This window comes from Oryzias latipes, chromosome 9 (assembly GCF_053564925.1).
Source record: "Oryzias latipes strain Hd-rR chromosome 9, Olatipes_Hd-rR_3.1".
Lineage (NCBI taxonomy): Eukaryota > Metazoa > Chordata > Actinopteri > Beloniformes > Adrianichthyidae > Oryzias > Oryzias latipes.
The window spans coordinates 30153744-30168010 of NC_136245.1; the positions used below are offsets into that span (position 1 = coordinate 30153744).

At 38.4% G+C, this 14267-nt stretch overlaps 1 protein-coding gene across 7 annotated transcripts in view; it reads left to right on the forward strand.

Moving 5' to 3' along the window:
• Positions 1-333: 333 nt before the first annotated feature.
• Positions 334-14267, forward strand: part of LOC100125464 (transducin-like enhancer protein 4) — a 43700-nt gene continuing 29766 nt past the window's right edge. For 2 of the 7 annotated variants that reach the window (XM_011478854.4, XM_004072133.5), the window contains exons 1-4: positions 514-994; positions 1336-1433; positions 2910-2973; positions 3069-3113. In XM_011478854.4, the coding sequence (XP_011477156.1) occupies positions 950-994; positions 1336-1433; positions 2910-2973; positions 3069-3113 (252 nt within the window). In that variant the 5' untranslated portion in view covers positions 514-949. Of the gene's footprint in view, positions 995-1335; positions 1434-2909; positions 2974-3068; positions 3114-14267 lie in introns of all 7 variants that reach the window. The other 5 variants (XM_078952328.1, XM_011478855.4, XM_078952329.1 and 2 more) reach the window with 5 other exon arrangements.

A 14267-nucleotide genomic window follows, 5' to 3' on the forward strand; every position in this document is an offset into this window, starting at 1 on the left:
ATGAGATGAATCTATTGGGTTTGAATGTGATTTTATTTGGCGCTTCAATCTGAGAACCACGTTTTATCCATTAAGACAATAGAATAAAGCTTAAACTATGCTTCTGCCAGCAAGTCTCTATGTAAAAAGCGCACACAGATAAGTCAACAGATAGTTTCCAGATCAATCTCTGCGACATCCTTCTCCTCCAGACAAGCCCCCCACGTGGGGGTCTGCATTATCCCCAATCCTTCTGGATGTGATTGGGCGCCTCGCGGATGAGTGGCAGGTGGATGCAGCTCAGCGTGCTCACTTTTCCTCGCTATTGGCTGTGTTAAAATGACTGCTCCTCCCGCAGACCACACACCATTAGCTTTTGGGGGGGAGGGCTTCGCGAAGGAGTCGGGAAGTTGTAGTTCTTCGCGGCGAACGCGCATCTGTGCGGCTTATTATCGACTATTATGAATTAGACTACACGTCCCGACGTCACGGTCCGGGCATCTGTAATTGCCGTGAATATGTAATTAAACTCGTACGACTGGCTGCTTCTAAATTTGGCGTCGTCGGGGCAGGCTGGTACAGTCGATGCTGCGCGAGGATGTGAGCTGGAACGGCGGAGCGACACGCGCGCAACAAACGGGACCGAGTGGAGAAGCTTACTCGAGTTGGAAGCAGATATGCCCAAAAGTTGAAGTGTTTTTTGGATCGCTTTGCGACTTTTGCGCACATAATGAGACACCGGAAATTGTGAGGACGATTACTTTGGTCTTTTTAAAATCATCATTGGTTGGGCTTTTTTTCTTCTATTTTTTTAAATATTTTGCAGAGTCAACAATCCTCCTAGGATGTTCTCAGTCTTCACCGAACCAGCTCAAAGTCATTAACCGTCAACAAACTAGCATTTTACGCACGGAGGAGGGAGATCGGAGCTGGCACATTCCCTTTGGATGAACTTTACAAAACATCTTCAATGATTCGAGATCTGAGCAAGATGTACCCCCCGGCCCGGCATCCGGTAAGTAGATGTCATCGAGGGTCAACTTGTCAAAACGGCGCAGATTTAACAGCCGCGAGCCTGATGCGTAATCAGTTTAAATCAAGTTTCCGTGCCACTGCGCCCTTGCACAGACAATTGCGCTCATTGTCAAGTGTCCGCAGCTGTGTGCGTGTGACTGTGACTGTGCGGGGGTTGACGTGTGACAAGACTGGGTAAAACCAAAAAAAAAAGAAAAAAGCTAATGACAGAGACCTTTTGTAAGCCACATTGCCATCCGTGTGAGAGTGCCGTGACCCTGAACTCTGGTGGCTCAGTTCTTCCTGCTCTTTTTCTTCACACGCTGTTGCATCTGGGTTGAGGTCCCCCACCAGCCGGGCCAGCCATTCAAGTTTACTGTAACTGAGTCCTGCGACCGGATCAAGGAGGAGTTCCAGTTCCTGCAAGCCCAGTATCACAGGTGAGAGTCTGGATGGAGAGTGGCATTCATCCTGCAAGACCGTTGAAACACTGGAAATGCTTGTAATTGCTTGTGCCATTTAAAGAAACAACACTAAATTAATTACCATCAACAAAACAAAATATAGATTTTTAAAAATAAACTGCAGCTAATGAGCAAAATTAGGTTATGTTAAGAGATCTTTTTTTGGATCAAAAAACGATTTGTAGTAAAAGTAAAAATAGACTTATTTTTTTGTTTGGAGAAACAAGAAATTAAAAAGAATAATACTTAAAAATGAATTAAAAAAAAGGTTGTGGTTTCAAATTACTTGAAAATAAATGGACTTCTTTGATGCTGCCCTGCTGTGAAGGATGACCAACACATCTAGTATGCATGATGCAATGACTAGAAATGCCACACAGAAGCAGGTTTTCCTATGACTACTTAATGAAATATTTTTTTTACTCAACTTCACAAGATGAAGATTTTATAAAAACACCCACCTCAGTCTCTCTATGTGCAGTTCACACAGTGGCCCCCCTCTTGTTTTAGGTCCATCTGTCATCAGTGACTAACCGCAGGTACACCTCATCGACCCGGGGTGCACGTCTTTCCAAGTGCAAGTGGTGTGAAATACCATTTTACCTGAAATGATGAAGTGTGAAATACGTCGCTATAGGGGTTAACCGTAAGCGCGACACCAATGCATAATAATCGCCCACTTCTAGGCACCTTGTAATTATTACCCAATCACCTACTGAGATGAACCAGTGGTCCAGGTTTCTGGTCAATCCCCAGGCAGAGCAGTTTCAGCTGAGGATAATGAGCAGCATGCTTAATGGTGCAGCCACCCACATCAAACGGCTTCATAGCAGCAAAGTCCTGACAGGACGGAGGCAGGGGTTTGGTGAAAAAAGATGGATCAGACAAACCTTAAGGTTACACCTCTGGACTAAAGCTTTGATGGAAATGCTTAGTGTTTGTTCATTTATAATTTTCATGGTCAAAAATAAAACTATAGAGGAAGTAAGAAAAACAATTTCCTGCATGTTAAATGTTTCTGGTAACTCGCCACCTTTAAGAGAGATAAGCTTTTGTGTCAAATGGATTCGCATTACGGCTGCTTTTTTGTTGATGCTGCAGTTTAAGCTTTCGCTCACAGTGAAAGAATATAGGATGAGGTTTGTGTGTTTGTTCATTGATCCATTAATTACTGCTCAGCACCTGCTGAGTAAGAGCCTGTGTCTCCAGGAAGAAGCTGCTGCCGTCTAAACAACTTTTCTCCTCTTTTGTTGTTGCACTTAAAATAAGAGGATGTGAAATCAATAAAACACAGATTTGAACTTTTAAGTAAAATATATATATATATATATATATATATATATATATATATATATATATATATATATATATATATATATATTTCCCTAATTTAGGTTGGTTGTGGAATAATGTGGTCATTAACTAATCTAAGATGTTGTTTGTGCCTTTTAGCCTGAAAATGGAATGTGAGAAGCTGGCCAGTGAGAAAACTGAGATGCAGAGACACTATGTTATGGTAAGTCTCCCTTGGATGTGTCCTTGGTGTTTTGGGCTTAAAGAAGATCAAACAGAACACGTTTGGATAACCTCACTTTGATCTGTCTCTTTCAGTACTATGAAATGTCATATGGGCTGAACATTGAGATGCACAAGCAGGTAAGAAGGCTCCTTATTAAAGTTGTTACACAAAGATTTCTGTGTCTGAGGGATGCAGGCAGAGAATAGAGGATTTTTAGGTTTTTTTTTTTTTTTAATTTGCAGATGTTGTTGGATTCGTAAATATTAACTATTGATTGTCACAGTCACAATGCTCGTGCAAGGCTTTTTACCTGAAAAGACAATTTGCAGTTACTGAAATGAGGTTGCCAATTTTGCTTTTCTTTACAAAGCGTTTTAATAGTTTTGCTCTTTACTTTAGTACAACTCTGAGTAAGTGGAACCTCCTAAATGGTTTTTGCCTGAAGAAAGCTCATTGTTTCAACCTTAACCCCTTTGAAACATAGTGGGAATTATCAAGTCTGCCACTGTTCAAGATCAAAATTGGTAAAAATTAAAAGATTATTGAAAATATTTCTAAATCTACTACATTTTTAGCTGTCTCATTAAAAACCCACTCTTTTGAGCTCGTCTGAATTTTCAAAGGTTTTAAGTATGATTTTTGAGAATTTAAGTAGGATTATGCTGTTTTTAGCCAAAATAAAATAAAGCTGTCTTGGGTTTTGTCTATGAGTGGATGCATCATGATGAGGCAAAGCAGGGAGATCTTCTATGTCACAAATAGAATCTAACGCAATTTTTTTTTGGTCTGCTCCTGATTCACAACGATTTGACTAAAGAAATATTCAGAAATGCAAGTTTAAACTTAATTTACTTAAATTTAAAAAACGCCACAGGAAAATGTTAAAAACACCACAATTTTTATCTGAGTGGTTCTTTAAATAAATTACTTTGTTGTGCCTCTAAACAGAACTTTATTTGTAGCCTACTTTATGAAAAAGAGCATATCTGGTTTTTGTGTATCTGTTTTTTGTTGCAAAAGTTTCTTATTTATCACTATTTTCCAGAGTTATTAAAAGAAGCATCATTTCTAAAAACAAACAAAATCAGAGAACCAAAATCAAGCCTTTGAAATCATAAAAGACAAAGAAAGAACAAAATAGACGGAACAGGAATTTGATTTCACTCCTCATTTGTCGTCTTTCAGCATGGTTACCTTGCTTGCCGGGGGTGAACAGTCATTTCCCATGCAAATAATAATTTCATCGGTTTTAATTGAAGCAGAAAATGGTCTGAAAATTGACAGGAGCCAGAGCGAGTTTGGCCTCTAACGAGCCTTTACGTTATTGCTGCCATTCCTCGGAGCACAGAGGGTCATTAGCATAAATGTCGGTGTTAACACACAATCAATGGACTACGACTAAGCAACTACACATTCACTTCCACAAAGATGTAGTGTGGATTTCTGTGAGAGGCAGTAATAAATACTCAGCCTTTGTGCAGTTCTGTGGAAGTGTTGCTTTTGTAGGTTTACTTATTGTGAGTGTGGGCTTACCGGGCTGTACACATTGCATGTGTTGACTTGGTGTGTATTTGTCTGTAAGCACACTGTAGCTGTTGATTTTGTTTTGTATGCACTGTTGTGAATCTATAAACATAATGCATGTGTGCGTGTGGGTGTGTGGGTGTGTGCTGCTTCTGCAAACACTTGTTTCCATGTGTAAATGTGGCACACATGCAGCTTTTTACTGGCACACTAATCAGGGTTGTCTGATGAAATATGGGGTGTCTACTATAAATCTCGGCTGCCTGCTGTTGTTTGTACGTATGTGTGCGTGTTTGTGTGTGTGTGATTTGTGTTTGTATGGACCAGACAGACAAAATGAGACTTGGTAAAAGTAGCCTGTAGCTCTGTGTGGTGCCGAATGATTTCTGTCAGGAGAGCGAATTCCTAATTTCTGCCAGCAGTCCGTGCGTGCTTTAAATGTGCAGAGCCTCATGTGGCGCCCGCTTTTGTACACGTGTGTTTTTTGTGTGAGTGAGCAGCACGCCTGGGCGCTAATGCGTGCTTTCTCTCCTGGCATTCAAAATTGCAATAAAGAGTTTGTGGCTGGCCGGGTGGATGAGTGGATTGAACAGACGGGTGATAGTGGTGATGTCTCTTGTGGGGGTGGGGGGTGGGGGGAGGTTGAGGCAGTTAGCCTCTACTGCTAATTGAGCCGCTAATATTGCTTGTTTAGCATTTTCTAAGGGTAATAGGCCCATTGATTTCTGGCTCTGCTCTCTGTTTTATTTACACAGAAGAGCTCTGGTGCCCAGGGAGAGAAATGTACCGACGCTCGTTAAAGAGAAATTGACTCGTAGATGGAGGAGAGGACAGGCTGGGGGGTGGGATGGAGGGGAGGAGTGGATGGGTAGGGGGTGGTGGAGTGTAGGGACTGAGAGAGGACAGCTAATCAATTGCAAATTAGCGAGGCTGAAAGAGAAATAAAGGAAGAGCGGGATGTGCAGAGAAGAGGAAAAGAGGCACGATGACAAAGTGCTGAAAGAAGGAAGTAATAAGATGTTTAGATACTGAGGATGGATGGAGATTTCAATGAGCTCTGGCAGGTTATTTTACTGCAGCGGGAAAGAGAGCCATTTGTTTCCAATGGGAGGACTTTGATCACATAGACTTTTATTTTTGCCATTTTGATACTTGAATTTTTAAAAACGTTCAAAAAAATAAAGAAGTCAAATACACCTTTGAGGAAAAACAAGGTTTAACAATTTTAAATAGAATTTAGTTTTTATTTTGGCCTGCAACAGTGCTGGGGGGTATTCCGGAAAGCAAGTTATGCTAGTTACCACGGTAAATTTGAGGCTACGGAAGCGGATAACCTCAGCTTTCAGTTCCAAAAATTGAGGTATGATTCAGGGTATGTCAAGTTGCCATAGCAACTCATGCTCTGAACATAACCTGGTCTGGAGCAGGTTTAGTTGAAGGTTAGTTTGTTTTCAGAGAGGTGGAGGAGCATGGCGTGTCCATTTGAAGATGATTTAGTGGATGAAGAAGCTCAGATAATACTTTTTCCACCATGAGAGGATGATAAGATCACATATGGATGTTTAAAGATAAAATTATTTACATTAATCTAACTTAATTATTTGCTTCAGTTAAGATAAAATTATTAATTCAAGAAGTACAATAACAACAACAAAATATTGAGTTGGATAGATGTAAGAAATTAGGTTGAATACATTTAACTCAATTACTTGGTACCAATTAAATTCATTCATTTAAGTTAGATAAGTTGTGTGTGTATATATATATATATATATATATATATATATATATATATATATATATATATATATATATATATATATATATATATATATATATATATATATATATATATATATATATATATATATATATATATATATATATATACATCACAATGTAATTGGAAATATGATCAGAAACTCCTGCGTTTACTTTGTCTGTTCTTTTTCTCCAAGCAGAAACTCTTTCTTTTGCTGATGCAGCAGTATTACTTTTTTGATGGTTTTATAATGTTCATACGCTGTTAATAAAATCTCAGACTCCGTCTCAGTGACGTGTCGCGCTCTCTTTTGTTCTCTACGCGTTTCCATGGTGACTCCGTAAATCGGCGATCTATTGAGAATGTCTTTATGTTCATGCCGTGCACGTGCATTAACCCCGGGTTACCATGTCCAGTGTAATTACGCCAACTCATATCCGATCTTTTGGAACCGACATACCCCGAGTAAGCAAGTTCAGGCGGACTTCAGCCAGAGTTCAGGGTTAAAGTCAGGGGAGTTTAAACATGCTTTCTGGAATACCCCCCTGGACTGCAAGGACCAGATTGTTTTCGAAATTTTGATCAAAAATGTTGCCCCACCACATACTCAAACTCATAAAAAATATTTCCAAATTCATTAAGAAAACCAAAATACGTGTGTTGGGGATATCAAAAGAACATTTTAAAGTTTGACAAATATTATGGGATGGCTTTAGGACCTATGGCTTGAAAGCCATTTTGTGGTCAAATGTGAAATTTGACGTTTTTTGCACAAAATGGGAAAAGAGAAATTTAGTTCTAGCGATCTTCACCATAATTCACATACATGCCACCAGGTTAAGTCTATAACCGCAACCAAAGTTTCGTGGACCTTTCGTGGACCTTAAATTTTCGCTTTTACTACAAGCCACAAATTAAAACTCGTCCTAGGGATTTTTATCTATAGCCTCCAAACTCCTCAAGCATCATTAGGAAGGCACTTGGGAAAAAAATGTTGGAATTAGTAGTTGCAGATTTTGAAAGGCATTCATGTGGCGAGCTCAAAAAGTGGCACTTCCCTGCTGCTCTCATATCTTTAACCAGAATATTGTGAAAATGTATTACTTAAATCTTTGGCTCAGGCTGAACGAAACAATATGACATGTGATATGAACTTATTAGGAATGTGGGCGTTGGTAACAAAAAAACATTACTTCCAAGGAATCCAAAAGTTTACTTGTACCCCAGGCCACAAAAAATAAAATGGTTGCTATGGAGATAAAACGGACAGAAAAGCTGGCATTTTGGAAAAAAATGTTGTTTTTTCCGTGAATTGGTCACATGCAGCTCTGATCTATGGAAGCATATGTGTCTCATATTTCAAAATATATGGTCTATACCGCACATGCTTTTTAATTTTTACGATAAAGCTGCGTTCGTTGACTAAAAAAAGTCGATTAAAAAAGGTGAAAGAAAAAGAAACTTCCCGGTTGAATGAAAGTCTAAATGAAAAAAACAAAAACAAAAAAAAGCTGCTACCCTTTTCTTTTAAGAAGACACAAATATTAAATAAGTTAGAGACAAAGAGGGACAAAGCAAAAATAGAACAGTGTGGACAAGGAGGTTGGGAAATTTTGTCAGAAGCTGGAAAGTTCAGCATGGTGGGAAAATCTGATTTTTTATTTTATTTTTGAGTCAATGAACACATGTTTATTGGGAAAATGAAAAAGCAGGCGTGTAGCTACCGCTCAGTCGGTGAGGGCAGGTTAAAGGGGGTGGCGAGTGCAGGGGTGGGTCATACAATGCCACTCATGACTGTAATTATTAGCTTTCCAGGTGTGAATAAAAAAAGAAATCAAACAAAACCTCTAAATTTAAAATGAAACATGGTCTTAGAGTGCTTTTATAGTAGGATAGTCCTGAAGTCTGCCTTAAATGTGCCAAGTTAATGCAAATAATTTTCACATTTGATTTGATTTGCTTTCACACATGGCGCTCTGAACGAACGAACCAAAGACTGAAGCGGATCAAACTGAATGAAAATATTCCATTCCACCTGCTGCTCACATATGAGGCGGTTGTTTGTTAAGCTCCTAATCAAACCAAGGTTTACTTGTTTGATTCACATCAGAGTTCAGGTTTTAAAAAAGCTTTTTGAATAAAAAGATTCAAAACAATCTAAAGTTTTATTTAGTTTTGTAAAAGAGTTATCAGGTTGGTAATAAACACATTAAATAAATATAAATACATTCAAAGGAATTATTTTTTGTTTTTTTAGCTTTGTTTTTAGGTTCAAGGCGCAAACCAGTTCAGATAGAAAAAAAACCTTCTTAACGTTTCAAGAGAAAGAAAACAAATTACAAATACTTCAGTGTTAAAAATGTGTTTAAACGTAATTTTTAAATGTATTTTTATTGCCTAAGTGCTCAAATGCTTATCTAGGCTACTTCTTAGCTGAGAGTTACCAAGATACTAACATACTATTTTACTTTTTTTATGTTTTATTTAAAAACATAGAAGAAAAGTCCAATTTGTCCAATGAACCAAAATCAACTCTGCAATCACTTTAAAAAAATTGTCTTTTGTTTCTGCACATTTCTCTTGTAATCATTTAAAGGAAATGCAGTTGAATGTCATGTGATCGCACTTTATTTTCTCCTGCTGGAATGAAGAAGATCCCGACCCATCTGGCATGTCATGGGCTCCAACAAGAGCCGCATTGTGTCAACGACATATTGAATTTTCTCGTTGAGCATTTCTTGCGTTCCTTTCTTGTTTGCAGCCTGAACTGTTTGTAACCTGTCTTTACAGCACTCTTTCTTTTCCCTCTTCGTCCAATCAAACTGTTTCTCTCCCACACACACTCAAACACACTCTGGTCATAGGGGAATATAGGCTTTATATGGTCAGGTCCATTAGGTGTGTTAGCTGGTGGTGAAAAGTGCTGCTGATGTGGTGCTTATAGAGTCCCACAGGGGAGATGGACATTTGATCACCGTCAGACCCAATCTGACTCTGGTTGTCCTGTCTGACCTGATTTTATTACTTTTGACTCTTAACAGGACTATTTTATTGTAGGCGTTACTTTTTAAGCGATTATTATTTCTTCTTTGCAAAACATCTTAAAGGGTTTATTGCATGCAAAGTAAAATGTTTAGGCTTTAAAGTGTATTACAATGTTAATTCCTCAAAAAAAAAAAACACTCCAAAGCGGTATTTTGATCCATTCATCTATTTCTGAGTATTCCTCTGAAAACCTGCTCTCCGAGCAGCTACCCCTCCCAATCCACCAAAGCGAGCGGGTTATTATTATTAGGGTTAGTCACAGCAGCCAAAAAAGGCATAATAAAAAAGAAAAAAAAGTCACACTTTTGAAAGAAAGGCGTTATTTGCACGTAAAATACGACACTCGGCTCTTGTGCAAAAATATGTTACCTAGTTGCTGCTGCCGCTATAGCTACCATAACCGTTCGGCCTGGAACTTCCGTTTGGGGTCCTGGGACTAACGCTGACGTCACATTATGTGATTGGCTGTACGTTGGTCCGATGAAGTGTCAGATAGCGATTGGTCTGGACAAATTACGATACTACCATAGAAGAAGATATTATGAAGTCCGTTGTAAACAAACACAGCTCCGACATAAAGCCAGATTGTCTTCCAAACGTTCCTTTATTTTGTTATGATTATTATTGAATGCATGTTCGCTTATAGTTGTTTTAATCTGTGCGCCCAGTGCTTTATTATTGGCAGAACGGTCCCGGAAGAACAACATTTAGCCGTGTTAACAACATTTTCAGCCATGGCTGAACTTAAACAGGGATAATAATAAACATGTCTTTTAAAAAAATTACAAAGAATATTGTCAGACACAATTAATGAGGGAAAAAAACTTTAGGTTACAAAAGAAACGTGAAATGAAAATTTGTAGAGCCCGAGCAGATCTCCACGCTACGTAGTTTGTCCAAGTGGGGTTACCATAGTGTGAGGTAACCTTCAGTCGAAAGGACCCCGAACGGAAGTTCCAGGCCGAACGGTTATGGTACCTACACCACGTGTTCGAGGAGCTAACGTCAACCGTTTTTAGATTCATTGCTACATGGAAGCATTGACTGTGTATATCATTTACAATGCATGGAAAACTTGGATGATATTGCCATTTGAATGCTCCAAATATGAAATCACCGATTTCACGAAGTGAAAAACTAATCAATACGAGCATTTTGCGAAGACTATTTGTGAATCCACTGTGTTCTGAAGATGAAAATGTTGGTTTATTAAAATATACATTTAAATGTATTTATTTATCAAAAATTGTTTATACGCAATGCATTGTGGTTTATATTCCCCAACTGACTGACTACTGGTTGTTCGCAGAGACTTGGGAGAAATTTCTAGGGCACTCAATTTTAAAATTGTAGATTTGGACAGCACTATAAAATGGTGCACGCACTATGTAGTGAAGGAATTTGGACAAAGCCTGTGCCTCAGTGGCACTTCTTCTTCTTCACTGCTGTCAGTAGAAAATACTAATACAGACACCAACAGTGCCCTCTAGCAATTGGTAGAGGGCACTGCAGTTTTGTTTGGCTCAAACAAAACTGCATATTAATCGTGCCTTAGTGTTAATCGCATCACCAGCCAAACTATGCAAGAAAAAATGTGATGTATACTCTGAAAAATATTACTGTATATTTTTGACAAGCTCCAAGCCGAACATCCTGCTCACAACTCAGAGGTAAAATTCGAACTAACTCCTGCCGCTATGCAGAAACTATTAACTAGAAAATGACAGTTTTATTTTTATTTTTTTTGGCTAAAAACAGCATAATTACAATTAAAATACCACTGGGAATGCATTGAAATAGTCAAAAAGATGATTGACTTTAAGAGATAAATGCCTTTTCTTGCTGGCTGCAGTGTACTAAAAGCCTTAAATAACTCAACAGATTAACACATGACAAGAAACTCATATTTGACTAATACATATAAGATCTTTTTCAGCTACAGCTGTTGGAAAATCCCACCTTTTTTTCTTATAAGTTTAATTTATCGGGAAGATCACATTTTCTCCCTATTGATACTAGAGTTAGACAGCGTCCGCCCACTGATTTGTTCCTTTTCATCTGAAGGAAGATTCTCCAGCAGCTCACAAACAAGGTCACAGATAGATTCAATACCCATGATCTCACCTTCGAGTTTGTGGGACCTTTATGTGACCCCAGAGTCCTCTAAACTAACAATATGCTCCATGGATGGACCTGAGGTCCAGGCTTGGGGACTCATTGTTTGCTTGTTTCTTGTCATTTATTCACTGTCAATGGACGGGTCGAGGTCGAAGCTGAGTCCTAATTGTGGCAGAAACAAACTCCTGAGGTTTGAACAAACAGCAGGACGCTTGCAGAAGAAAAATGGAAAAAAAGAGCGTAGCCTTTTGGATCCGGTCTCTGCAGCGGAGACGCGTTGAACAAAAAGGCTCACTTCTCTGCTCTCTGGCCTACAGTCGCTACGGTTTGCCACCGATGTAAAATGTCAGCTGAAATTGGTTGTGTTGCGTGGTGGAAAATCACCTCCATTTTTATTTCTGCTCCAGCGTCTTTGTTTCCATTTTGAGCCCATATCTTGGTGTCAGTTCTTTAAGGGGGATTGGCACAGGTATAGAACAAACGTTTTCATGTATTTGTAAATAATTGAAAGCATAATTTATAGTTTTTCATTTAATTCCATTTCGAGTTTTATTGATTTTTTTTGTTTTATGAAAGAACATTCGCATTTTTGGTACATAAATCAGATCTATTGTGGATAAATAAAAACGTGGTAGACAATCAAAGCATGAGAGCCACAAGTTTCCAAACATAGTTTTGAGGAAAAAAACGACAATAATGGTTTCATTTGAATTAGAAATTTAACAGAAAGGGATTGATTTTATTAATATTAGACTGACTGGTGACTGTAAAAGTTTTTTTTTAGTTGTAACTGTGAGGGTGTGTGTTGTATTTGTGGCCTGCAATGGACTGGTTAGCTGTCCTGAGTGAACTCCGCCTCCCCCCAACAGTAGCTGGGTAGATTCCAGCAACCTTGTGACAGGGATAAGCAGGTATGGATGGATGTATGTATAATCCATCCCCCCGGGAGCAAAGTTTGACTTAAAGTAAATTTTATTGAGCCAGAAATTGGAGATGATTGAAGTTTTTCGGTCGACAAACTTTTTCTCATCTTTGTGGAATATTTTTGGAGGTCACTCTTCTCAGTAAGTCGCTGTCACTTTATCTTTTAAATAACTTGTTTTCTCTGTCTGGTTCTTTAATTATCTATGTGTTAAATGTGTTGGCCTTTGAGTAACCCCTGTTTCCCTATAAACATAATAATTATCAATAAAAAAGACCTACTCTGTTGAAGATAATGTTTTTGGTATTTCTAACATGTTCTTGTGGCATTTTTCTGATGATGGAGGACATATTTTAAACAGCTCAAGCCTTTCTGAGTGTTTCTTTATTCAAATTATTGTTAATCAGGAGCAGACAGAAAAATTCAGTTTGAAAAAGAGCTTAATTGTGATGTAAAAATACACTGGATGGGCCACATCCTCACTGCTTTTAGTCTCAGCAACAGGTGAAGGAAAAAAGGGGGCGGGGTTGCTCTGAACCAATGGTCCCACATTAACAAGTCGAAATTTCTAATTTATTTTCATTTTATTCGTTTATTTGACAGGGGGATTGTACAGTTAGCCAAAGGGCTAGTTTTCATGTGTTGTCACTGGATTGCTGCTGAAGTCCTATTATATCAGATATCACATCAGAAATGTCAATTATGCTATTATTATTGTGTGTGTGGGTGTGTGTGTGTGTGTGTTGGAGCTGCTGGGATTACTTTGAATTTCTGAGTATATGACCTCAGGAAGTGTTTCAGTTTAAAGTTCACACGAGGAAGTTTGGAAATGTGATTTCTGAGAACAAACAGAATGAACGGATATTATCCAGTCCTCCCAAATGTAGAAGCAGAGGAAGCGGGTCTTGCATGTCTTGACTTTTTAAACTGCAGCACAGATTGGTGTTTGCCTTAAGCAGTACCATCAGTTCATTTTCCAGCTGTATAAATATTGAGCATGGTCAACACCTAACCCTAAGATTCCCTTGAGCATGGCACTTAAACTCCAATCTGCTGCCTCAGTGGAGAATCCCAAAGACTAATATGTAAGGGACAGCTCCCCAGTGTAGATGAATAGGAAAGGCAGAAAAAAAGTCATGTGTGCTCAGCTAGTATAAAGATCAAATATAAAATGTTAGCGTTTGATGTGGCCTGTGTTGTTGATAAGTCAATTAAGATTAAAGTTCCACTCTGGTCATTTTCTGATCTATTTTTAAACCGTTCCCAGGAGCTTGTTAATTACAATTATGCAGTTTTTAGCGAAAAATAGAAAAACCTGTGTCATTTTATAGGACACAACCGTGGAAGTTTCTTCAGAAATTCACCTCTGAGTTGCGGGTGGGACTGTTGGGGTGGTGAAAGCCTGCCCCTACTTCCTGTCATCCATCTAGCTTACATCCCCTCACAGCCTCAAACTAACGTTACTGGTGCAACAACGATGGCGAGCTTTGTTGCTATCAAGCCGTACAAGTTGAGTCAGATGCCAGCTCAGTCAAGGAAAACAGACGTACGTGGATTTTGACGTCTACAAGTGTATTTTCAACATCACAAATACGATCATTTTTAAACTACTGATCCTGATTCAAAACGATTTGAATAAAGAAATACTTAGAAGTGCAAATTCAATCTTACTTTTCTTTATATACATGTCCTCCATCAGACAAATGCTAGAACATATTAAAAACACCATTTTCATCACAAAGGGTCTTTAAAGAAGAGAAGTAGATTAGAATTGGATTCTATTCTTGGTGATAATGGTATAAATGTTATTGTAACAATTTTTAAATATTACACCATTTTCAAATCTTTTGTGTATCTCTGTTAGCTTCAAATCTTCTTTTTTTGAATGATTTTATGCAAGATTCAGGAGCAGAGGTTCAA